This window comes from Durotheca rogersii, assembly GCF_024521655.1.
Source record: "Durotheca rogersii strain YMJ 92031201 chromosome Unknown GGS23scaffold_16, whole genome shotgun sequence".
Lineage (NCBI taxonomy): Eukaryota > Fungi > Ascomycota > Sordariomycetes > Xylariales > Xylariaceae > Durotheca > Durotheca rogersii.
In genome coordinates, this window is record NW_026251247.1 from 15,828 (window position 1) to 40,698 (window position 24,871).

General features: G+C 51.2%; 7 protein-coding genes across 7 annotated transcripts; 4 read left to right on the forward strand and 3 right to left on the reverse strand.

Annotated features, from left to right (window-relative positions):
- Nucleotides 1–309: 309 nt before the first annotated feature.
- On the forward strand, nucleotides 310–2,088 carry GGS23DRAFT_598096 (uncharacterized protein; the record flags this gene model as incomplete). Its single annotated transcript, XM_051518725.1, has 1 exon — nucleotides 310–2,088. The coding sequence occupies one exon, from the start codon at nucleotides 310–312 to the stop codon at nucleotides 2,086–2,088; it is 1,779 nt and encodes a 592-aa protein (XP_051370392.1).
- Nucleotides 2,089–3,946: 1,858 nt separating this feature from the next.
- On the forward strand, nucleotides 3,947–5,385 carry GGS23DRAFT_574405 (glutathione S-transferase). Its single transcript, XM_051516743.1, has 2 exons — nucleotides 3,947–4,715; nucleotides 4,776–5,385. The coding sequence occupies exons 1-2, from the start codon at nucleotides 4,268–4,270 to the stop codon at nucleotides 5,060–5,062; spliced, it is 735 nt and encodes a 244-aa protein (XP_051370393.1). The 5' UTR covers nucleotides 3,947–4,267; the 3' UTR covers nucleotides 5,063–5,385.
- Nucleotides 5,324–7,141, forward strand: GGS23DRAFT_574407 (alpha/beta-hydrolase). Its single transcript, XM_051516744.1, has 5 exons — nucleotides 5,324–5,347; nucleotides 5,459–5,943; nucleotides 6,033–6,140; nucleotides 6,201–6,250; nucleotides 6,320–7,141. Exons 2-5 carry the CDS (start codon nucleotides 5,610–5,612, stop codon nucleotides 6,890–6,892), a joined length of 1,065 nt encoding a protein of 354 aa, XP_051370394.1. The 5' UTR covers nucleotides 5,324–5,347; nucleotides 5,459–5,609; the 3' UTR covers nucleotides 6,893–7,141.
- A 1,967-nt stretch (nucleotides 7,142–9,108) lies between these two features.
- GGS23DRAFT_611272 (uncharacterized protein) lies at nucleotides 9,109–10,918 on the reverse strand (the record flags this gene model as incomplete). The annotated part of the gene is made up of 6 exons (XM_051520391.1): nucleotides 10,563–10,918; nucleotides 10,254–10,480; nucleotides 10,053–10,192; nucleotides 9,902–9,996; nucleotides 9,719–9,813; nucleotides 9,109–9,625 (listed from the first exon to the last, which is right to left on the reverse strand). Exons 1-6 carry the CDS (start codon nucleotides 10,713–10,715, stop codon nucleotides 9,109–9,111), a joined length of 1,227 nt encoding a protein of 408 aa, XP_051370395.1. The 5' UTR covers nucleotides 10,716–10,918.
- A 2,091-nt stretch (nucleotides 10,919–13,009) lies between these two features.
- GGS23DRAFT_598100 (putative phenol 2-monooxygenase) lies at nucleotides 13,010–15,429 on the forward strand (the record flags this gene model as incomplete). The annotated part of the gene is made up of 7 exons (XM_051518726.1): nucleotides 13,010–13,050; nucleotides 13,103–13,129; nucleotides 13,202–13,376; nucleotides 13,438–13,449; nucleotides 13,510–14,032; nucleotides 14,093–14,328; nucleotides 14,392–15,429. 7 exons carry the CDS (start codon nucleotides 13,010–13,012, stop codon nucleotides 15,427–15,429), a joined length of 2,052 nt encoding a protein of 683 aa, XP_051370396.1.
- A 154-nt stretch (nucleotides 15,430–15,583) lies between these two features.
- On the reverse strand, nucleotides 15,584–17,635 carry GGS23DRAFT_126151 (MFS general substrate transporter). The gene is made up of 2 exons (XM_051511124.1): nucleotides 16,931–17,635; nucleotides 15,584–16,837 (listed from the first exon to the last, which is right to left on the reverse strand). Exons 1-2 carry the CDS (start codon nucleotides 17,337–17,339, stop codon nucleotides 15,738–15,740), a joined length of 1,509 nt encoding a protein of 502 aa, XP_051370397.1. The 5' UTR covers nucleotides 17,340–17,635; the 3' UTR covers nucleotides 15,584–15,737.
- A 2,617-nt stretch (nucleotides 17,636–20,252) lies between these two features.
- GGS23DRAFT_126228 (mannitol 1-phosphate dehydrogenase) lies at nucleotides 20,253–22,137 on the reverse strand. Its single transcript, XM_051511125.1, has one exon. It carries the CDS (start codon nucleotides 21,798–21,800, stop codon nucleotides 20,520–20,522), a length of 1,281 nt encoding a protein of 426 aa, XP_051370398.1. The 5' UTR covers nucleotides 21,801–22,137; the 3' UTR covers nucleotides 20,253–20,519.
- Nucleotides 22,138–24,871: the final 2,734 nt, after the last annotated feature.

Here is a 24,871-nt window from a genome sequence, read left to right on the forward strand (position 1 = left end):
GTCGGGTTCAGCTTTCAACACGTCTTGTATGCCTTACAATTAAGGCAGTGAGGCCACGAGAGTGAACCGCCAAAACGCACAACGCAAGCCCATTTTCAACCTTCGACGCATATCCGCAAATTGTGGCTGGGTGAGCTGGGGTCTGCTGTGCCTCCTTTGCTGCGCCTCCTATCACCCCTAACACTTAGGCCGATACCGGCCCCCCAATCCGCGCCCACGAAGTATCCGCCTCAGCTTGCGTTGCACATGAGTCTGGGGAGGTTTCGCGAGCTTGGCCGTCCATCTAAACGACGGTCCTCCTCGAGAATAATGTCTGATTGGGACTTGTCAGAGATGGATGAGGAGGAGGAAGGAGAGGAGGAGGACTCGACGCCGCGTCCCCCGTTGATTGTAATCAAGCCGCGCCCGCCGCAAGCAACGAACACGGCACTATCGTCATTGGCATGGCTTGGGAACGAGACCATGTTAATGGTCGTCGGCCTCCTACACGACACATGCCCCCGCTCCGTAAGCTCTCTCGCCCTGGTGTCTTCCCACTACCATCATCTTGCCCGGTACACTCAACATCGAGAGGTCGTCCTGGACAACACGACCCGCCGTAAATCCAATCACTCGCTCGATAAACTAGAATTCATCGAGAAGAGCGGCATCGCCGCTGCTGTTCGGCGGCTGGAGGTCCGTAATGGCGGCAGCGACGCGTTTGAATCCAAGCTTTGCCGTCTTCTCCCCAAGATGACCGGTCTTACCGATCTGACATGGCTGGCCACCGGCGTGCCGCTGCCAGTGCTGGAGATTCTGAAAGGCAGACCCTCGGTCCGTCTTCATACCATGTTTTTCCGCTTGTCCCCAAGCGACGACAATGCGGTGGATGTGATTGAGCGCTTAGAAGGGAATGAGAATCTCGTATCCCTCAGAGCGATTATCAATTACGTTAGGGCAGCCCAGTGCGTGCGGTTTATCAAGCCGGTGAAGCGCGTCATCTTGTCCTGTCCCAATCTTCGCAAGCTGGAACTTGACGTCAGCTTACCGCGAAGTGGATGCGTCGTCTATGGCCTGCCAGCAGAGTACTGTGGCTTCGGTTTCGTGGACGGGGAACGCCCGCCTGCGCTAGAGGAGCTCGAGTTAGGCGACTATCCTTTCGGTTCCCGGGCGCCAGACTATCCGTCAATCAACTCTTACATCAGTTTCAACCAGGGCTACCCCCTCGAAGAGACCGAAAAGGACTATTGGGCCAACGTGTTCGACTGGTCGCGGCTTAAGAGACTCGCGACATACGATATCCACTTTGCCTTGAAAATCGTGCACCAACTAACCTCCCTTAAGGAGTTCTGCTGCATCTGGGATCACGGCCCTGTAAAGACCTTCTACCAGCAGGTCCCAAGCTCTTTGGAGACGATATATGTCGCAAGGTGCGAGACTATCGGCTTAGAAAACCTGCTGAGACACGGAAGCAGCCTGAAGAAGCTCACGATACATAAACAAGAAGACTATGGGGGCGGTTGGCAACAGGGAACCGTCGACGCCAAGACGTTAGCCAAGATCCGCGATGGGTGCCCTCACATAGAAGAGATGACCTTGGACATTCCTCGCAAGAAGAATTGGCCCTACGAAGTCCTCGACATCCTCGCGACATTCCCTCGCCTTCGGAACCTGAAGATCTGGTTCGAGCTCGGGATCGGGGACAAGGACAACCTCGTGAAGCCTTACGTCCGCTTCTCGGAGATCGAAGGGTTCTTCAACCGGTTGCGCGCGAGCGCGCCCCGGGGCACGGTCGGGATCCGGAAGCTGGAGGTCGCATCGGGGTCGCCGCCCGACGTGGGTCACGGCCTCCTGTCCAGCCACGCCTTCTGGCCGCAACACAACTCAACCAACTTCGTCTGCGTGCCGGCCGACCGGGAAGACGAAGCTGCCCGGGGAATCTGCGTCGTCCGCTGCACGCTACTCAACGAGCGGCAGAACGAGTTTCTGCGCAAGGCGAGACCCGGCGTGAAGTATCGTAATTACCCCTTCTCCGGCCACGATGAGGAGAGGTTTCTCGTCGCCCGTGATGGGCCAAAGTCTTGGAGCGAATGGAAGCCCCATTACTAGGGCAACCAAGTCAGCAGATGTCTTCGTGACCAGAATACTCGGGTTTTGAAGATGTCATGGAATAGTGCGATGCTAGAGCCTCGCTGCTGGCTAACCGCCTGCTACTGGCCACCTAATGCGTCGTTCCCGACAGACGCTTCTTCTTCCTTTATTTTCTAGTTATCTCCTCCTCCCTATACCAATTTCAATTTACACTATTATGCAAGGATTAGCCGGCGCGAGGGACAAACTCGGTATGAAATTGGAACCAATTACCTAAAGCCTAATGCATCATATTGTTCTCTCGCCTCGCCCTGTCTCTCTCATAGTCTACGGCCTTCAATGAAACCCACGGTTACGTTTGCTCCGTCCTCGCAACCTTTTTCTCCATTCACAGCCAAGAGTCCGGTTTCCTATAGAACTGTAAATTCGTATGGATGAAGCTCCATTCTATATTTAGCCATCTGCGTCAAATATACATCGTTGTATGATTGTGCGGATACTCTGGTCTGTCTCTCGCGCCTCGCTCCTCCTCGAAGCGCCAGATTATGGGTCGAATTGCTTATCCTAGAGTTTCAATATTAGAAAGGCAAGAGCTCTAGGGAGCCTTGATTCTATTACCACGAGTCCCGCCAAATTACTATCCCGAACTCTGTGGGCCTCGGGACAGGGTAATGGGGTGTTCAGGGGAGTCCAGATACGGCCCAAAGAGGGAATCGTAGCCCTGCATGTCGTTGCTGGCGGTGTAAGCTCATTCGGTAGTTATTAATAAGTCTCGTATCCGCGTTGTCGAACCTGATTTTGGCATTATAAGCCCCAAAGACAGCATGGCTTACTCAATGAGTTCATCCGGCTTAGCTAGCAGCCTGACCATGGCCTCGGTGACATCTAGGGCGTCCACGGGCCAGGCCACCATTGCAACAGCGTATATGGTTGCACCGGTGCATTAGCTTCTTGATAACCCTGATAATATAGGCGATTATGACAGATTTGGCGGTCGCGTAAGCGCGTGATATGCTTACAACCTTGAAGTCTCTTTTAGCGTCCCGATGCATATATAAGTAGGTAGGTATATAAGCGTCCCGCGCGTAACTTCGGTGCTTTCCCTATATTACTCTCTGGAGAATCTGCTTCCTTCTTTGTATCCCGTCAACATCTGAACTTCGTCAAGGCTTACTTTAACATCTAGGGACCGATGTATTAGCCACCCCCCCCCCTGACTTGTATGCCTATCCTAGTAGAGGAATACCCAGCCCATATGAAACGCGTTTGAGTATTCAGTCGGCTGGCTTCCTGATGGGTGCCCTCGGGAATTCCAGAACCCCGGCTCCTGATTTTGAAGTGGCAGCTAATCTGAAATTTACGTCTGTTTCCCCCCGAAGCTGGCTATTTGCTCGGTTGGCATTTCTGTTTCTCGGGTTATTACCTTTAGAATTCAATTTAGTTCAAGGATCAAAACAGCTAAACAAAATCTATGTAATTTTCAACATCAATAATACGAATATGAATATATGTCTGGAATGGTGTAAGAGACGCTGCACAGCTGTTGTCGGCTGAGTACCTACCTATCAGCTGTCGAGGGGGCTTGGTCATGATAAGGGTCGAATTGGCGGAGAGCGAGATGGAGATGATGATATTTCAGTTGGAGATATAAGCAACATCCGCACAGTCCGCGGATGAGATTTTCGGTTATGAATCTGCTATTCTAAGCTCCGGAGAGCAGGGTGACTAGTATTGAATTACTAATTCCCCGAAAAATCTATTGTAATAGCCGGCGTTATGATGTCCTCGGGATCTTAAGACGCGCGCTACTATGACAATAACACAATCCGGCGGGTGTATGCGCTAATCCCGGCTGTCGGGGATTTCCAATGGCACCGCATCGATGGACGATGGGATGCTAGCGTGGGTGATGGAACTGTTAGATTACAAATAGTAACAAAGCCGATTATGCCAGTCGACGGAGGTGTATGAGTAGATGAGGGTTACAATTCGCCATTCTGAAGTGCTCTGTCGTCATGAAGCAGAGCGAACCGCTCAATGAGCCCAGTATATATACCTACACGTCCGTAAATCAAGGATACTATTTAACCGCCACCTCATTCGACGTCCCTCCTAGCATTCTTCTGGCCACAAACACCCTCGAGCGTCTTCGCGGCACAAATTGACCGTATCCACACATAATACATCCGTCTCAGCCATGGCCGATAAGCTGTACATTGCGGAGACCCCGGAGGATGTCAAGACTGCTAAGGGCCTCCACCTCATCACACAAAATACCCCCAATGGACAGGCCGTGCAGATCTTGCTGGAAGAGCTGGCCGAAGCGTACGGAACTTCGTGGACCACGACCCTGATTGATATCTCCACCAACGAGCAGAAGAAGGAGTGGTTCCTGCGACTGAACCCCAACGGCCGCATCCCGGTCCTGATTGACAACAACCAGAACCCGCCCTTCACAGTCCACGAGACGTCTGCCGAGCTCTTGTACCTTGTCCAGGCCGCCGACAAAGACGAGAAGTTCGGCTTCAAAGACGACCTCGAACGCAGCGAAGCACTGCAGTGGACCTTCTTCTGGCATGGATCCGGTGCTCCGTACCAGGGCCAGACGAACCATTTTACCAAGGTGGCCCCAGAGAAGATCGAGTGTAAGTTGCGAACTCATGCCTACCTGCGTACGAGGAGAACTTGGCTAACCAGGCGTCAAGACGCCATCAACCGCTTCCGGAACGAGACGCTGAGGGTGTACGGCGTGCTCGAGATCCGGCTCTCCGGCCAGTTCACCGGCGAGCCGAGAGAGTATCTGGCCGGCAAGGGCAAGGGAAAGTACTCCGTGGCAGACATCAAGACGTGGCCGTGGATTAAGGGGTGGGAGCGCAGCGGCATAACCCGGGAGGAAATCGAAGCCTTCCCGCATCTCCTCAAGTGGATTGATCGCATCGCGCAACGCCCAGCTGTCCAGAAGGGAATCGGCGCCAAATATATCAAGTCTTAGGCTAATACCTACTTATTGCATGTATGTACACATATATAATGGTCGGTAGTGGTAATACCATCAACTAGGTAGCTACCGTCTTACCCGACCCCTGAGTCGTATTGCCCTCAGAGGTAATCATGAGAACCGCGATGGTACATAGGGCCATCTCACCTCGTTCCCGGGTGCTCGTCATGCGAGGGTAAAACGTGGCGGCTCTCTTGACGTAGGTGTAGCATCTCGGATCTTCAGCCGGCTAGCGGTAGATAGAATCCATAGCGCGCAACAGCGGCAACAGCGGTAACGCTATTGGCGGATAAAAACGTCCCGTCCGCGTTATTAGGCAGGCCATGCTCCTTGGGGGAAGGCCAACGAAGGAAGAGGAGGGGGCGCACAAAGAAAGAGGGGGAGGCTCACGAAGGAAGAGGAGGGAGGGAGGGGAACCCAAGGGAACCCAAAGCAGGAAAGATTTCCTGAAGCCGTCTGGACTTGTAGGCACCCTCGTCCCTTTCTAGGTACGAATAGTTACACGCTTCTCTCCGCACGCACGCCGATTCCTACAAGAACCATGAGCGAAGACATAGCAAAGACAGAGGACATCAGGGCGGAGGACGTCTTCGAGCCTCATCTTCTGAAGACGTACGATCCCGAGTTCGTCAAGTTCATGCTCAAAATTAGGGCGTCCAGTGCCGCCTCCGCGTCAGATGAGTTCACCGTCGAAGAGGTTCGCGCGAATCCTGCCCGATTTGAACCTCCGTGTGCCAAGGACACCACCGGATACGAGAGGGTCACCGACAAGGTGCTGACCTCCCAAGACGGCGCCAAGTTTCCCATTAAGATCTACCACCCAGATCCGGTGCGGTTCGGCGAAGGGCCGTATGGGTTACATCTTAACTTCCACGGTAGAGTTGCCCCCATACCTGCTCTAGGGATCTCCTCCCCCTCCCTTCTCCCCCACACCCCCGCAGATCGCTTACCGTTACACTCGTAGGAGGTGGGTTTGTGCTGGGCAGCTTGAGCACCGAGTCCTCGTTATGTCTGAGCATGCGGGACGGCGCCGGCGTCGTCGTGATTGATGTTGATTATCGACTTTGCCCAGGTGGGTTGACCAAGCACGCATCGAACGACGATGACGGGCAACCCTAATTTTGCCCACTAGAAACGCTCTGGGGCAAATGCATGCAAGACGCGTTCGCTGCGTGGGAATGGGTATGAGCTGAGTCGATTTCGTCGTCGCTTAGGCCCATTTATAGGAAACATGCTCACTGCAGGACACAGGCTCGAGACTCCGCAGACGTCTTGAACATCAAGCCGGACTCGATCTCGGCAGGAGGCATATCCGCCGGCGGGCACATATCCCTCGTCCTGCAGCACTTGGCACGAGATGCTGGGATGCCGCTGAAGCTATGCCTAGCGACAGTACCCCCGACATCAGACGCACTTACATACACACACCACACGGATTCGCCTTTCAAGTCCTTCCAAGAATTTGCTTTCGGCCCCATCCTGCCATGGGACCGGATACACTTCTTCGGACGAACATGTCTCCCCGAGGGCAAGTCCGAGGAGATCCTGGCTACCTGGCCCGAATGGTGGATTTCGCCCCTGAAGGCACAGAACGTGCGCGGCCTGGGTGACACGTTCATCAGGACAGGCGGGTGCGATCCGCTGCGAGACGAAGGCGAGGCCTACGCGCAGAAGCTGGTTGAGGGCGGCAACCGAGTTACCGTCAAGCGCTACGTTGGGTCGCCGCACACGTTCCCGTACTTTGGCTGGTTCCACAAGAAGCAGGAGTTCGACCTGGACACGATCGCGGCGCTGAAGCAAGCGCACGGAGTGCAGGTCAAATAGGAGACACTAGTGTTTGACCACGACGGGCTTTTCAGAGCCTTCGCAGGTTCCAAGGCGGTGAGTTTCACGTGGGCTGAAGAATACGGTGCACCATTAGTGCGTATCCGACAAAACGATTTTCGCGAATTGAAAATCGACCGAAACGTAAAAATGGGGCCACCTTATTGAGCTACTATAAAAGTCATTAACTTCAATGATATATTATTAAATCATTTAAAGAGATATAATTAAACGGATTTTATATTTGAATAGTTTATTAACTAATGTATAAATAAATATAAATTATTTATTATGTTATATAATATTGAAAGAATTGAAAGTAGTTTAAGATGGTTAATATTATGAAAGTTATTAGCTTTTATTATATATAATAGCGTTAATTTAAAAGATATAATAAAAATTATATAATATATGGATAGATGAATGCTTAATTTATAAGTAAATCTATATTAATTTTTATATAGAATTAGGTTTATAGAGAAAAGCGTAGCTAAAGTGGATTATTATAATAAAAGTTATTAACTTTAACCTTATATTTATAGATTAACTTAAGTGATATAATGATATATATTTAATATTTTAATAGAAAAATGCTTAATATATAAATAAATATAGAGTATTATTTATATAATATAACGTTTATAAGTAAAAACGTAAATAAAAAACCCTGTTTCAATAAAGGTTAAGGATTTTAACATTATATTATAAAGCTTATTAAAGAGATATAATAAAATAAATATAATAATTTAATTAATAGTTTATTAATATATATATTATTACTTATATAATATAATACTTATAAATAAAAACTAAAATAAAGAAAAGGTTTTTAATAAAAGTTTCTTATTTTAACATTATATTAAAAGGTTAATTTTAATAATGAAATTAAATATATTAAATTTTTTATATTTAAATAATCTATGTATAAATATATATATTATTCTATGTACGAATATATATATTTAAAAAGTATAATAATACTATTATTATTTTTAATAATATAGTATGATATAATATTAATAAAAAGGATTTTATAAAACTTATTAATATTTATTAAAGCTATCTTTAAGATAAATATTACATGATATATCAATTTAAAGAAAAGGCCTTTAGTAAAAATGGCAAAAGTAAAAGTTATATTAATAATTATATATTATATAATAAATATTAAATCAGAAATATATAATTCTTTATTAAGTAAATATTGATATCCATATATATATAAATTATTTCTTTATTTTTTACATTAAATACTAAATTATCTTAATTAAATCTCTTTAATTAACTTCATAATATATAATTAAAGTTAATAGCTTTCATTAAAGCATTTATCTTTAATAATACTTTTATCTATAAATAATAAATTATATAAATACTAACTTATATTTAACCATTAATAAAGTAATCTCTTATGTTAATATTAAATAAGGTTTATTATATCTCTTAAGTTAACTTAGAAATATAAGGTTAAAGTTAATAACTTTTATTATAATAATCTACTTTAATTACGTTTTTCTTTATAAATCTTACATTATATAAATCATAACTTATATTTATTTATTAATGAAGTACTTTTTTATCTGAATATAAAATAAGTTTTATTATATCTCTTAAATTAATCTATAAATATAAGGTTAAAGTTAGTAACTTTTATTATAATAATCTACTTTAGTTACGTCTTTCTTTATAAACCTTATTCTATATAAGGAATAATTTATATTTACTTATAAATTAAGCATTCGTTTATTTAAATATTAAGAAATCATAATTATATCTTCTTTATTAACGTTATTATATATTATAAAAGTTAATAACTTTTATAACATTAACTATTTTTAACTGCTTATAATTTTTTAGATATTATATTACGTAATATATAATTTATATATACTTATGAATACATTGTTTATTTATTTAAATATAAAATTTGTTTAATTATATCCCTTTAATTAATTTAATAATATGTAATTGAAGTTGATGACTTTTATGGTAGTTTAATAAGTTAGCCCTACTTTTACGTTTCGGTCGATTTTCAATTCGCGAAAACCGATTTTCGATTTCCGAAAATCGTTTTGTCGGATACGCACTAATGGTGCACCGTAGAAGAATGCGGGAAAGGGGCTCGTACAGAGATTAGACGCTATTGTAGGCACAGCTATGGAATACAGCCGCATGGTCTGCACGATCCATCTCTCAACACCAGACTTCCGGAAATTCTAGAGCCCATGCAAGGCCCCCTCCGTCACCGTGTATTCTTTGGTAATTACGATCTGGTTATAGTCTGGCGAGATCCCTGCGACTGTTGCTGACCCCTGAGCGCGAGATTTGTTTCTTGGGGCCAGCCCGCCGCTAGTACGCTGCTTCGGGAGCTTGAGGGACGACCCCCCTTCACCGCCCGAAAGAAGATCCTGCCCTCTCTGCACAATATGATCGTCCGAGCCCCAAGATACGGAATTCTGCATGGGGAATCCCCGGCCTTCTCTGCCTGGGGTTTGGGGACGCCTCGACAGGCTACCGAGTCGGTAGCCCCGGCCGTCGTCTTTGCTCCCATCTCGGGACCTCCCGGCACTACGGCCCTTCTCGACGAGGCTCTTGAACAGCGGGTAGATCATCGGCATGTTGGTCAGGGCGAAGGAGACAAACGACTCGCGGACGGACCAGTATCCGGATTGGGCCGGTTCGACGTCGCCTAACTGTATATGTAGACGCGAAGAATCGTCAGTGCCATATTCGCTACAACGCATTTTGTAGGCCGCATTTGAGCGTATTAATCAAGGAGAGCTCATGACCAGAAATGGAACACTTGCCGTCAGAATCGAGACACACCGTAGTAGGCCGAATACCATCTCGAGAAACCCGCCGCTGAACATAACCAGTAGGACAAGCTTTTTCCGCCAGGGCAGATGGACCTTCCATACGACCTAACATGGCATTATAAATGCCGAATTAGAAATCAGTTACTAGATTTGTTCTTGTCTTCTAGCTCTGTACCGAAATCGGAATACGTACGGGGAGTGGAATGGCCATAAGGTAGAAATCAGTGAGCGTATTCATGACCATAACGTAGATGGTCTGGACGGCGGATATAGCAGGCATGCAGTGATCTTCCAACCTGTCAGGGAGGGGCACCGAAAGTTCAAGATAGACCAGCACTGCTTACTGCCAGGCGAAGGTTGGATCTGCCATTGTCGATCGAAGGGGATGCATTTCAAGAAGGCCACCAGCAGGCACGACACATAAGTCACGCCGACGACAACGACACCCCATTGGATCACCAGCCTTATGCGATGAATTCCATTTCTATGAGATAGATTAGCTCCTTGGTACGATGTCCGAGCTCCTCTCGTCCCAAGGTACTCACGTCAAACGCGCGTAGTACACCAGCCAACATGCCTTGAGGAGCCAGAGGAGCGTAGTGTATAAAAGAAGGCCTACGACATGGGTCTTCGAACCATTCACGCGCAGATACCACTCTTCGGACTGCGGATCGAGCGCGGCGCGTTCTTGGTCTGTCATGTTATTATTGGCGAGACTCTTCCAGCGTGCTACTACGAGATACGCCATGATCGACTCGGCAGTGTAAACTACCTAAAACGGCGTGAGTTTAAGAGTGATCCTTGTCGCTGTCCTTAGACGAATCGGCTTATGTCTCCGTCGTAATATTACTCACAACAGCCAGAGCCATAATAGCATCGTCCCATGCGAGGCCCCTCCATCCCAAAGTTGCCACCCTGTTGTAGTAGCGGAGGACAACGACGAGATATGCAGTTCCTTGGAGGCCCCAGACCTCCTGGATGAAGGCATGGTCGGGATCGTGTGCCATCGTAGGGCTTTCAGAAAGACGCTGATGCTTCAACTAAGCAAGATGAGATCGCTTCAGGACGTGAGCTTCCCATATGAGGTCTCGGAAAGGGCCCGACCCAGCCATTGTGATATAAGTAGCATCTGCGACATCCACTGGGCGCTATGGAATAGGAGGTTTCTCATATTAAAGCCAGCATTCTATCGCATACACCGTTATTAGGGGCTCAGCTTTGGATTCTCAGTATCTAAATGTGATAAGGGATCTGGCGATATCGTAATATAGATATATGACGGTCAACCTCGTTAAGCCGCCAGATGGAGATCAGATATGTATATCGTAGCTCTACGCAAGCCCGCAAGTCCATAAGCCACTTGTCGCAGATAAGGAGGTGATTACTCCGTTCAGGAGCGATGTAGCATTCCCCTTAAGTTGAATACTGAGATATCGCATATTGGGTTAAAAACTACGTGTGAGCGAGGTAATAGATAGTCCCTCGTAGCCGATACGATTCATAATTCCTATATTAAAGCTACGTGTAATTCCTCTACTTATCTCGTAGGAACTCGTGTAAGCCTTCACCATTACTAAACAAAGAAACGTAGGTGTATACGTTTTTCCGCCTTGCTTTTAGGCAAAGAAACAGGAGCTGATTAAGTGCACGTGGACGAAGGATCGGGGGTTGTACCTAGGTTGTCATAATACAGCGGAGACATATCAACAAAACCTCATGTGCCTATATCCTCCTCCCACGGCGTGTGGGTGGCTACGTCGCTTCCTTGACGCAGCATACCGTAAAAGTTGGGAATGTGTTGAATCCTAAAAATAACAAAGAATGCCCAGCCTACTCTGCCATGTCGTGCCACGAGATGTTGCCGTCGGTCTCGCCGCCAACGGCCATCCCAAGATTTTACCAAGGCCTAACATCACACATTGCACCTCACAGTTTCACGTAGTGCAAGCGCGACTTCTGAGACGTCTATGCAGCTCCGGGAAAAGTCGCTCTCCCTTCGTAGATGTGAGCGGGCATAGATGAGACACACCTTCACATCATCCTAATGATGGCGCACAAACCAGCGGTTCGATGCGGACGTCCGATGCAGCCGTCCGGTGCAGATGCCCTCTTCAGTAAAGATCTCCGCTCAAAAAACGCTACACAATATGTATGCGTGTAAACGAGAGGGGAGCATATGTGGAAGCCAAAGCCATACAGTGAGGAGTAGAATGCTTAAACCGAGCGTCAACTTCGCCCCTTGGGCAGCTTATAAGGATGTGAAAATGGATGCGTCACGGAAAAATGTAGGCGCTTACACTTATTACCGCTTCGGTAATCCAGGCACCTAGGCATATGGATCGTTACGCGATATTGGGACGACAGGCCATCTGCCCACGACACCCAACCGCTGGCTCATGCAACGCGATAGATGCATACACAGAACGCAAGCCATGCCAACATTTTCACCATAATCTGTCACGTCTCACGGCCGAGCCCGGCCGATTAGACAGAGAAGCGAGGGCGGTGGCATCTGCTGCCCTGGAAGTTGTCGTAACACGTGTTGTAAAAAGAAAAGAAAAAAGGCCCCGATCTCCGCTAGACTAGGTAGGAGAACAGATGATCGTCCATGGAAATACCCTCAAATCGTCAACCCATTGCCGCCAACCCCCGCCCCCTTCTTTACGTCATGCTCCCTTTCCCTGCTTCTCTGCTTAGAAGCGACCCTCGCTCTCTTAGTGGTAAATTGTTAATGATGAGCTAAGCTCGAGTGGTCAGTGTGGATGATGCCGTAGAATCTCGCCAGGGGGCTGATTAAGGCGGACACGCGCGTGTGCTCCTCGCCCGACTAGCCCAGACTTCTCCACTTTGGATGGTATTGCCGCGGTCTGTATAGGTGCGTCTCCGCGTTCTCGGGAACGCACACGGGTAACTAATTGGTGTTAGTCGACAGCCACGATGCCCCTCGAGGTTACATCCAGGTCTGGAGATAGAGTCCACCAACACTTGCCTGCCCCCTATGCCTCTGGACCACTAAGACCAACTTGATATGTCAAGTTCACCGTTAGTCGGGGCACCGTCCCGGTCGGCATCGAAATATCTTATATTGCCTCTCTGTTGCGTTTCTTCCGCTGCGATGATGGGTTGAGCAAGCACCCGATGAGTAGTAAGTCTGGGGCGTTATAGATCTTCCTCTCTCTTGTCCTCTCCCTGCTCCCTCTCTCCACTCGACGGCCGAGAGTCTTGCGTGACAATCCTCCCCTGTTCTTTCTGCATCACTACTCTAAGAAGATCATCGATAAGAAGGGCGTAGACCAGAACGATGGCCACGAACGGAAGCGTACTTGAATCGAACGTCGATGTGTACGTCGAGATAGATCTCGGGCCTCTATACGACGGTGCTAACGCGGTACAGTCTCATAATTGGCGCCGGGCCCGCGGGGTATGTCTGGTGATGTGCCGCGCATCTTGCTCTTCTCCTCAGCGGCTCAACCTCATACTTACGATCGTCTAGGATGATGGCGGCCTGCTGGATGGCACACTGCGGTGTGAAGGCGCGGATCATCGATAAGAGGAACAGCAAGATCTTCTATGGTCAGGCGGACGGCCTCCAGTCCCGTAGCCTCGAAATATTCGAGAGCTTCGGGTTCGGCGACAGGGCTTGGAATGAAGCAAACCATTTGATCGAGGTACTGTTGGCCTCTTGATAATAGTTGATGGAAGTCGCTCGGCTGACATTTGCTGCCCCAGATGTGCATGTGGGTGAGTAGATGTTCCGCATAAGCAGAGGCGCAGTGACACCTCCTTAACACAGTATCCTAGAACCCCGGACCCGACGGCGTCATTCGCCGGTCGGATCGCATCCCAGACACCATCGTAGGGCTTTCCCGCTTCCAGGAGTGCGTCCTAAACCAAGGGCGCGTCGAGCGCTTCTTCCTCGACAACATCAAGAAGTACTCCAAGGGCACGCTGCAAGTAGAACGCGCGATCCTTCCGGAGTCTCTCGAGGTCGACGCGTCCAAGGTCGACGACGATTCTGCTCATCCCGTTACCGTGAAGCTGCGCCACCTCAGTGAGGAAGAGTCCACTCCCCAGCAGCAGGTCAACGGGAGCAAGGTCTCAGATGGACTATTCCGGAGCAGCTTAGTCTACGAGGATGACGAGGAGGACTTGATAAGGAAGAGCCAGTCGCGAGCCGAAACCAGCGAGATAGTCCACGCCAAGTATGTCATTGGGTGTGACGGTGCTCGCAGCTGGACCAGACGCTCCTTGGGCTTTGAATTACTGGGCGAGGCGACTGATTTCATTTGGGGTGTCTTAGACATTATCCCTATAACCGATTTTCGTGAGTGAACATGACCGCCCTGCAGATTTCCCCCCAGCTCACTAGGTTATTTGGAATAAGCCGACATCAGAATGAGATGCGCCGTTCACTCGGCCGAGAATGGCAGCTTGATGGTGATCCCCCGTGAGAACAAGCTGGTCCGGCTCTACATACAACTAAAGGAGGTGACCCCTGACGCCTCAGGGCGTGCGGACAGGTCCAAGATTACCCCCGAGATCATTTTCAGTGCGGCGCAGAAGATCATCAGCCCCTACAAGCTTAGTTACGAGTACTGTAACTGGTGGACTGCTTATCAGGTAGCTATAAATCCGTGTCGACGTCGCCGTTAAACTGGGTATAATTAACTAGAGATGGTATAGATTGGCCAAAGAGTCGGCACACATTTCGACGCCCACGAGCGAGTCTTCCTTGCCGGGGATGCAGTTCACACCCACTCTCCGAAGGCCGGCCAAGGCATGAACGTCTCCATGCAAGACACGTACAATCTCGGCTGGAAGGTCGGCCTCGTCGCGAAGGGCATCGCTAAGCGGAGTATTTTGAGCACCTACCGCAGCGAACGGCAGCAAGTTGCCCAAGACCTCATCGACTTCGACCATCGCTTCAGTAGGCTGTTTTCCGGGAAGCCAGCGAAGGACATCATGGATGCCGAGGGCGTCAGCATGGAGGAATTCAAGAACGCCTTCATAAAAGGCAACATGTTCGCGACGGGCTTAAGCGTCAATTATGGACCAAGCAGCATAGTTACGAAACCCGATACAGCCGTAGACGAGAAGGCTAATAAGGGAAACCACCAAGGGTCGGCGGCTGTGACGAGGATCTCCGCTGATGCCTACGCGAAGAGACAGGCTCTCGCTCCCGGTATCCCGATCGGGATGCGCTTCGATAACGTCCAGGTCCTCAACCAGTCGGACGGCCGGCCCTGGCACTTCCAACAGAAGCTCAAGTCCGACGGCCGATTCCGTGTCATTCTTTTCGCCGGCGATGTATTGAGCGCGCCCCAGAAGAACCGAGTAGAGAAATTTTGCGATGCTCTCGCCTCGCCAACCAGCTTCCTGCGCGCCGCGACTCCCCCTAGCGCGCCAGTCGACATCGTGATCGAGATCTTAACGATTCACTCGTCGAGGAGGGTCGAGACGGAGCTGTTGAGAGATTTCCCCGAGATCCTTCACCCTTTCGATGCGCACGTCGGGTGGGACTACGACAAGGTCTTTGTCGATGATGTGAGCTACCACGAAGGCGGCGGCGATGCCTACTTCAAATATGGCATCGATAGGGAACGAGGATGCGTCGTGGCGGTGAGACCAGATCAATACGTTGGCTGGATCGGCGAGCTTGAGGACTTCGAAGGGCTCCAGGAATACTTTGAAGGTATTCTCGTGCTCAACCCCAAGGCTTAGGAACTGTAGCAGTAGGTCAATCAAGGCATCTCGTATAGATATACGTACGGGCTAGTCCATACTATACCGGTGGCTATATGCGAGAAGAGAAGATATCAATCGTGCTGTCCATATCTACCTATATGCTATCTCTTTGATTACTGCCTGGGAAAGAAACCCCCTTCCCATGATGATCTTAATACTGAAAAGTCCTGCCAATTTGATAAGCAATGATGGTATATTTGAAATGTCCTCATAACATTAATGATCGTCCGTCATTATATATATATCGACACGAATTACCGTGTGCTCGTTAGGCGTCGCCTTCCCTAATATACAAACTTGAAGTACAAATCATCGTGGCTCTTACGTTCGTCATCTGTCATCTGTGACCGAGCCTTCTCGCGTCTCTGGTTAAATATATAGAAGAGAACGAATGCGACACTCGTAAGTACGAAGCCCGCTATCGTGAAGGCGAGGCCCGTGTGGAATCCTGTGGGGTAGCGAGGGCGCTCTGCGAGGATGAATATATTGGAGCTGATGAAGTTGGCGCAATTCCCGAAGCCCACCATCCAGCCCATGCCGACGGCAAGGTACTTATGGCCACGCAGATTGGCACTGAGCCAGCCCATAAGGATCGCCATCTGGGGAAACGTGCCGGCAGACATCATGAACAGAGCGAAGTAACGCACCCCGGGCGCTGGCACGTAGGCCACCATGATCGCCCATCCGACCAACTGAAGACCGACAGCAAAAAGGAGAAATGGCGTGCGGAGATTGAGCCGCGAGGCGACCCAGGAGAAGAAGAACGTGGAGACGATGCCGGACGCCCAAACGGGCATCGTCATGAGCTGCGCAATGGTCGCCGTCCAGCCGAGCTCGGTAAGGATCGTCGGCGCGAAGGCGGACATGGAAGCGGCGGTAATATCGCAGCAGAAGAAGCACATGGTGAGGAGGTGGATCCTCCAGTCGACCAGGACCTTCCAGATGGGGACGTTATCGGCGGGCGAACCCTTAGTCTCGACGCCACGGGACGCCTCGAGCGAGGCCACGAGGCGATCGCGCTCCTCGCTCGTCAGGAACCACGACTGGGCGTGCTGCGGAAAGTTGGGGCAGACCCAGAAGATGAAGAAAGAAAAGACGACAGTCGCCAGGCCCTCGATGATGAAGATCCACCGCCAGCCCTGGTAGCCGCCGGCACCGTCGATGTTCTGGATCGCGAACGCGAGGAGGCCGGAGAACAGCGGGCCAGCGAGCGCGAAGTTGAAAAACCAGGCAAACCGGACGGCCGCTTCGCGCTTAGTATAGTACATCGATATCATGTAAGTCGCGCCGGCCGGGAGGGCGACTTCGAAGATGCCCATCAGGAAACGAATAGCGAGGATTCCACCGTAGCTTTGGGTCAGGCCCTGACACATCCCAAGGACGCCTGCGAACCCGTTAGCATTGTGGGGGGTCAGGAGCGAGACTGGGTCATGTCACGTCGCGAGAGCGAGAGGTGGAGGGGGATGGCTGTACGAACCTAGGAGGAACATCTGCACGCCGAGGAAAACGCCAGGGCGGATCTTGTTGAGGCTGAGGAGAAGATTCGCTGGCACTTCGGCCAGCACGAAGGGGATGTAGAAGATCCAGAGCGCCGTGTTGTATCCGTTCGAGGGCATGTTGAGAGACATTTCGAGGCCGTCCGGTTTCCCGATCCCCAGACTCCGAGCGTTCGCGATGTTCGTCCGATCGAGAAATAGAATCATGTACAGCAGCCCCGTCACGGGTATGAGGACCAAGTCCCGCTTCCATAGGAGCCGCCTGTCGAGCTTGCGCTCCTTTTCGGCGTCAGCTGGGGAGCTGCCGTGGGCGCCGCTCTCCAGCGATCCGTCGCTCTTCTCCATCCTCAGCTCAGACGATGACGGACCCGGTTTGAGGCTCGTAGCCATCCTCACGACACGATCCGATCCAGCGCGACGGCCACTAACTAAGCGGTGCCTAGGGGGGTCGAGTGGGGCTAGAGGTGTTCGTTCGCGAGGTGCCGCATAGAAGACGGCTAGGGAGAGAGAAGAACAGAACGGGTACGGACAGCCTAAAAGCTGGTGAAGCTCGGCAAGCAGAGGACGCGCCGGGAGGACGGGCGCGAACGAACTATTTAGAAAGCCAGCTAAGACGAAGGGGAAAAAGAAGGTTGAGGATGGCAGGAGAATAGAGCCTAGGTAACGTGGAGATATCGAGCTTTTCTCCCTCCTCTCTCCCTCTCTATCTCTGTGCTACTGCGCAGTGCGAACCGAAGTCACCGCGATCCTGGAATGGACCCCCGTCGTCGACCCCAACACACTACATCGAGATTCCCCCTCAAACCCGCACCTAGTCTCATACGCAGTAAAGATATTTTATCGGGCCACTAAGGCAGACCTCCTTTGTGGCTTTCTCTGCCTCTTTCTCCATCGGCTCGGCCCTGGTCGGCCTGAATTACTCGTGGGGCGCTGGCCGGGTTCGAGGCGACCGCATTGCACCAGTTGATTGCCATTAGCTGAAATGGGCAAGGTCTGTTCCTCGAGCGTGGTATCGTGGCATTTCCCGAAAATAAAAAAACAACGTGCCAAGGCAGCCCGAGGATCAGTTCTAGACTCAAAGGGACATGGGTCGGACGGGTCTGCTTCGAGACTACATGGCTTACGCAGTATATATCTTCACCTTTTCAGCTCGACGCCCCTTGGCAATTGAGCTAGCATCGCGGAAGAGTGCCTAGGGGACGGGATTGACCGATTGCTGTCGGTATTTCTCAACAGCCCGTCGTCGCCTACGCGCCCTCTTGACGAGAGGAGAGAGGACGGACCGAGGTCGCTGTCTGGGAGGTCTTGAGATTCGTTAGCCATGCCTGAACAATTTCGTTTGTCGAGTCAGCCCACGCGAGAGCGGTGCCTAGGTAGCAATACTACGTATGTGCCTACATTGATGTGTATGCACACACATCACCCACACCCACTTACACACCACCAAACCACACGCGCACACTACGCGCATCCCATTCTTGGGAACACATAGCAATAGCACCTGCTACCCCTGGCCAATAGTACCATATTGGACGAATGGGCTCTGATGGTCAACCCCCATGTTCGGATCAAAACATCCAATCTACTCTCACATTACGACGTGGGCCACGCGCTTGGCCCAATTTTCCGGAAGCATGAATCCGATGGTGTATGGGAAGAGGTGTGTTACTGTCGCTACCGCCGCTTCTGATGCTGCCTCTAGAATGCTAGGGTCTGGTTAATATAGGTACATATAGTAGCATTCGGGTCCTCGCTACGTTTGCAGCAGCCGTGTTCGATCAACGCCCATGGGGTCGTCACTGAGGGGGACAAGAAAAGCATGTGAGACGGGTTAGTTTATTAGGCCTCTTCTGCAGCCCTCCCTTTCTTCCCCATTCCCCAGCGAAGAGGCATAACGCAGCATGATATGATGCAATATCGGAAACGTTGCTTTTAACGTCGGGTGGACGCATAAACATACAGCGGCATCATCTTCGTGTATATATGTTTATATATATATATATATATATATATATCGGCGGGTTGGTATATCGTCCAGGAACCAGGTAAAGGATAATGACGCGTCATCCACCATCCCGCGAACCAGGCTTAGGACTACTTACATGCGAATTCTACTCGGTTGTATGTCATCGATCTTATATTCATGTAAGTCAGACCTCGGGGGCCTTCCAAAAAAGCAAAACACGCATCTCTACCCGAGACCTTCGACGGCCCGGTTCGTTTTCGACCTCTCGGATGCAAGGCAGGCCGTGAGCACGACTGCGATGTTACCTCGGGGTGGGAACTGAATGGGCTTGCTAACCGCTCCATGCTTCACCTCCACATCTGAAGTAACCATTAAGCTATGAGCCGAACTAGGTGGCACCGTATGTAGACACCTACTTGTCGTCTCTCAGTCTCGAGCACCGTAGTGCGGCCTGCTCCGGCGCGATGGGTCATACCAAGATCGCGGACCACTACCGACGCCGGGAGGATGGCCAAGTCCATATCGTATCATGAGGACGGTGCTCATGAAACACCATTCGATTGAAGCAAATCACGCCCATCTTGTTGGTTTTGCTTAACCGAGTTGAGAGGGACATTGCAACGTCTACACATCTCTCCATACCCAATTCATACTATATGCAGCGTTCAGGTGCTATTGTAAACTTACCCGTTACGTGGGCAGCCCTTCTCTCTCTAGCCTTTATGCCACTTGCGCGATCGGCGATGTGATAGTTCCATTTTGTCCCCTTGCCATGTCGGCGTCACAGCTAAGGGCGGTTAGCACCCCAATCTAATATCTCCTACCGTCGAATACCACCCTAAGCAACGGCCCGGCTCGAGGCCTAGAGTGTAATTCACTCAAGCCTGCCAGGATCGTTGAAGAGAGAGAAGGGGAGAGAAAAGGGGACGGGAGGGGACGGGAGGGGGACGATAACGCTCAGATAAGATACAGTCGGCATATCGCTCGTTAGCACCTCGTCGCAGGAGGAGAGGAGAGACAGAGTGGAAGCCAGCGGGCTTGTCGATATCCAAGTTAGACCAAAACACATGCGGCAAGACTATGCGAAGACGACGCTATGAGATTATCGCCCCATTACCTAGGATAATGTTGGTACCATACGGTCGGTAACCAGGGGTGGTGGGCAGATGAGCTCGAGACAAGGGTAAGCAGGGAGTCATAGGGGGGTTTTTTTTCCTCAGCCGTTCACATATCTATTTATGTATAGCAGCGTTTGCGGGGATGGGCGTGAAGGAAGAGGAGAGATGCCGCTCGGCGGCCGTGTATATAGGATGTGATTAAACAAGAAACGTCTATCTGAGGATATATAATACATCTAATGCATATACCTAACGAGGCCGATGAAAGCGGCACCCCCTTCTCACCCTCGCACATACCCTTCCCTTCCGCCACCCGAGCTCTCACAAGCACTCCCGGCACTCGGAAACGGTTGACCTGGACGCTCTGAGATCCCGAGCGGACGAGGCGGTCGCTCTCATCATTCACACACCTGCCTGTCATCGCCGGCACAGGTTCGATCGTGTTTTGTTACTGCCCAGCCACCATCCATCTTTGTTATTCATATGTCACCGCTCGGGTGCTACCCACCTGCGGAATTGGCGCTCGGCCTCTGCAGCATCCGCTCTGAGGTCGTGCTGCCAGATCCAATGTAGTCTCTGGTTGGCGTTGATGACCAGCTTGTCCATGTCGCTCCCGATCTCCGGATGCTGCCAGGTGTAGATGATGCCGGCCTCGTAGCTGGTGAGGACGACCTTCTGCGCCCGCGGCCGCCTGACGGCGTCGTAGGCCCGGAACGCGGGCTCGATCTCGGCCGGGGTCTTCACCAGGGCCAGCAGGTGAGAGAGGATCGCGGCATCCTCTAATCCCTGGCCCGCCCCGGCAGCTTGGTGTGGGGTGCAGGCGTGCGCCACATCACCGAGCAGACACACCCGTCCGTTATAGAACGAAGACGTCTTGGGGTGGTGCCACGTCGGCCACCGAAGGGGTCTAGCGTAATCAAGCAACCTGAGGAGTCTATCATCGAAGCCATCTAGATCTGCTATCATCTCCTCCTTGGTGCAGGGGATCGCGGTGTCTCCGTCCAGCCAAGACTTCGGATCTGTCACGAAGAACACAAAGTTTTCCTCTCTGCCCTGCGAGATCGGGTAGACGGCGACGGCCTTTCCCTGGCTCATGAAAAACTTGGCGTCCCCGGCATGGGCGCCCAAGATCTCCTTTGCCTTGTCCATCGGGACGATACCTCGGTAGATGTACATGCCGCAGAAGGTCGGCTGGACCTCTTCTGGCGCGATGTCGCTCAGCACGGTCCGGCGGGTAATCCCCTTCACCCCGTCGCACCCGACAACCGCGTCGACCGTCGCCACCTCTCCGTCCCGGAATCTGATGAGGACCTTGTCCCCTTGTTGCTCGACGGACTCCGCGCGCTTTCCGAACCTGACGCTGCCGTGGTCGATGAAGCTGTCCATGATCTCCAGCAGGTCCTTGCGGTGGGCGCTGCTCCGCGTGAAATAGGGGGCGCCGATGAGGCCGCGCGTCCACCCTCTCTTTTCGCCGAAGCCTTGCTCGGCGTACAGAGCGTCGAAGATGCTGTGCTCGAAGTCCGGCTTCTCGTTCGCCGTCTTCACCTTATCGTACTCGCGCCGGAACCTCGGATCTATCAGGTCCATGGCGTTCAGCGAGTTGGGGCCTAGGCCGATGCCGGCTCCCACCATGGAGAACCGGTCGGCGGCTTCGTAGATGGTTACCGGCACATTTCGCTTGAAGAGGCCGATGGCGAGAGCCAGTCCACCAATGCCCGCGCCGAGGATGGCGATAGATGGTGGGTTTTGATTCAACGACTCCATCATATGGTCTAAGAGGCGTTGGCTCTTCCGTCGGGCGCGTCCTAACGGCTACTTCGGTATGATCTTGGGGGTCGACAAAACGATGTGGTGTTCCTTTCTAGGGTTCTGGGAGTGGCTACTACGGCTCGTAATGAGAGGTGTCGGGAGGAGGGGTCAGGTGGCTTCAGTCTATATCAACCTCGTCCGAAGTGAGACCATCGGCCGAAGAGAGAGGGTTTCTACTGCCTTGGCGTAGTTTTGCTATTTCTGCTCTCATTGAAAGCTCGTCCGTTGCGGGCCTTTAGAGGCATTCGAGATGATCACTCAAGATAGGTTTGCATCCAAGGCTACCTCTCCCAGCTTCTAAAGCCGGATTAGATACCGAGGAAAGGGCGTAAGGGGTGCCCTCGTTTCGTATTATCATGCCATATTAAGGAAAGGGGCTCCGAAGAGTGCAACCGAAGATGCCTGTGGACTGCCACAGCGCACTGTATATTTTGTGCAGGATGTTTCTAAACCTACAAGGCAAACCTAGCAGAGGGAGGGCTCGCTGCGCTGGAGAGCAGCAGGAGGAGAGAGACAACTTGCAGCCGTTATGCTGCGCAGCGTAGTTATTCGCTGGCACTAACGGGAGTGGGATTCCGATGGAGGGCCCAGAAAGTCACACGGCCAACGGCGTAATGGGAGAGATACCTAATTAAGCAATTAGCAAAAAACGTGGAAGTAATAGCAGTCGGAAACGCTCTCCCACACGATGATACAGGATAATAGAGGAAGCTCTGCAGGGACGGATAGCTCGAACGACGAGAGCCCTACAGGCTCGTGCCCGAGCCCGAGTCGGACGAGCCGCACTCGGCAGAACACCATGTGGCTTGCATTCCCGTCGCGGGGGTGGATGTTGTAAGGCTGCCGTCGCCCTTGCGACTAGGGGAAGGGGTACGAGTGATGGTTTACGCAGCAGAAGACGGCTGCGATCATTGGGCATCTCGCGGTTCCCAAGACATCCATCCGCCGGAGGGCTACGATCAGAAGCGGTACTTGAAGTGAAGGCTCAGGGTTGTTGCCGCCGACGCTAATACGTATATCCATAAAGATCAACCTAGACTAGGCCAATATCATGCATCAGTGGCAGGTTTACGGGTCAGAAGGGCTAGAGGTGTTGCGAGTGTCGCCCAGGGGATATTCTCGTGGGGCGCTGGAAGCAGGGGAGACGCCTGAGGAGAATTTTCGCTGCGTGGCTCAATGCGACTCAAGTCCCGAGAAAATCCACGGGCGAACCGCATGGAAGAACCACGAGGAGGGAGGGGGGGGTGTTAAGAAATCCTCCGCATCACGTCTAGAATTGCGTGTTATGCATGTGCCCTCTCTCTCTCCTTTCCGCTTTCTAGGTCAATAGCGGGAATAACGCGAAACTAGATCTTGATGAGAGGATCATTGCGTTATTTGTAGGTATCGCCGGCGAGGACATCGCGTATCCATGATTAGTTGCATTGTGCATTCGCGTGCGTTAGGTGTAGAGACTTATCGAAGGCATTCGTAGGGATATCTCGGAGCGATCTTTTATTATCTTGCATTTTTATTTTGAATGTCCCTGCCAGCTTTCGTCCTCATTTTTCCTCGGCTTCAGCCCTCGGCGCTGGACACGATCGGCTGGTCCCTGTTGACGTGGGAGAGGGGGCTACCGCGCAAGTTGGTCGTCGGGAGAGGGGGCATCCATCAGTTCACGACAGAGCGAGAGAGCGAGAGGACTCAAAAGGAGGGAAAATGTGAGCCTCTCGATAACTCGTTGCATACGGGGTTGGATGGGCGACTAGGATGTTCAGATCGACGTAGAGATATCATCATGTTCTCAGCAGGGCTAACTGCACTGGTATTAGGGGGTGTTAGGGGCGCATCCTAGCAGGACGAACACGGATAGGTTCGTCTCCCACTTGTCCACTTGACGGATCCAGTACCGGCCCTGTGCTGATGGAGATCCAAGACTACAGGGGGACCGTCATGAGAAAGGGTCCGATATTCCGGCGCACGGCTCCTGGACCGGCATGGTCCCTCCCTCTCCCTCCCTCTCTCTCGCTATCTCCCTCGATCACCCACTCACACAGACTAAATCACCTAAGTGTGCCTGATCGTTCGAATTAAGACTTTGCGTTTCCTTGGAAATATACCTATACGTAATAAGAGACTTATAACACTACTACGGTAGCCTGCTTTACATACGGTAACGGTCCTTTGCCCCGGGTTGACAACATCACCACCACTGCATGTAGTCGCCTATGATGAAGCGAAGACGACAATGATCCCCGTCCAGCCGCGAGAGCTGGAAAAAATAAAATAAAACGACCACACCGCCAGTCATCGGCCTGAGACCGTCAACCTACGGAGCGTCGGGATTCTCTCCGTACTGAATACATATTCCCTCCTGGTAAGTTACAGTCTTCCTGCTCACGTTCATACGCGGGGAGAGCGGGCCTACCGAGTTCAACTTCGTTAGGGGCAAGTCCAGAGAAAGGGAGAGAGAGGAAGTGTGTGTGCGTGTGTGTTCTCTATCCCCGCTCGCCCAGCCCCATCGGATCGAACCGTCCCGCGTTTACAGTAACGAGGCCTGTCTTGCTGTCACTCTTATGACCAGTCATTATGTGCGCCGTTCCGGGTGTGCCTCCTAATCTATCACACAGCGACGGGAACGGAGGAAGAGAGGCAGAGAGGAAAGCACGGAGATCGTGAAGGGAAAGAAAAAAAAAACCTTGAGCCAGCGCGCCTCCCGGGTCCATCCTCGTGGCTGTTCTTTGTTGATACAACCCGCCCACCCACACGCTCGCCCGCACGTTCACTCGCACCCACACGTTTTTCACTTGCCCTCTTGGGATGGAAGCATCTATACCTGCAAACATACTGAGCTGAGCTCGGAATACTTGTCCTAATACGCTGATCAAGGCCTGAGTAAGCAGTTGGAGGCTACCATCAAGCCGTTTCGGGACGCCGTCGCGCTTGTGCATCCCATCCATCCGCCTAGCCCGTCCGTCTGCTTCCGACGCTATCGTAGCCCGCCATTCTCCGGACGGTCCTACCGAAACCCCTGCTTCCCTCGCCTATTC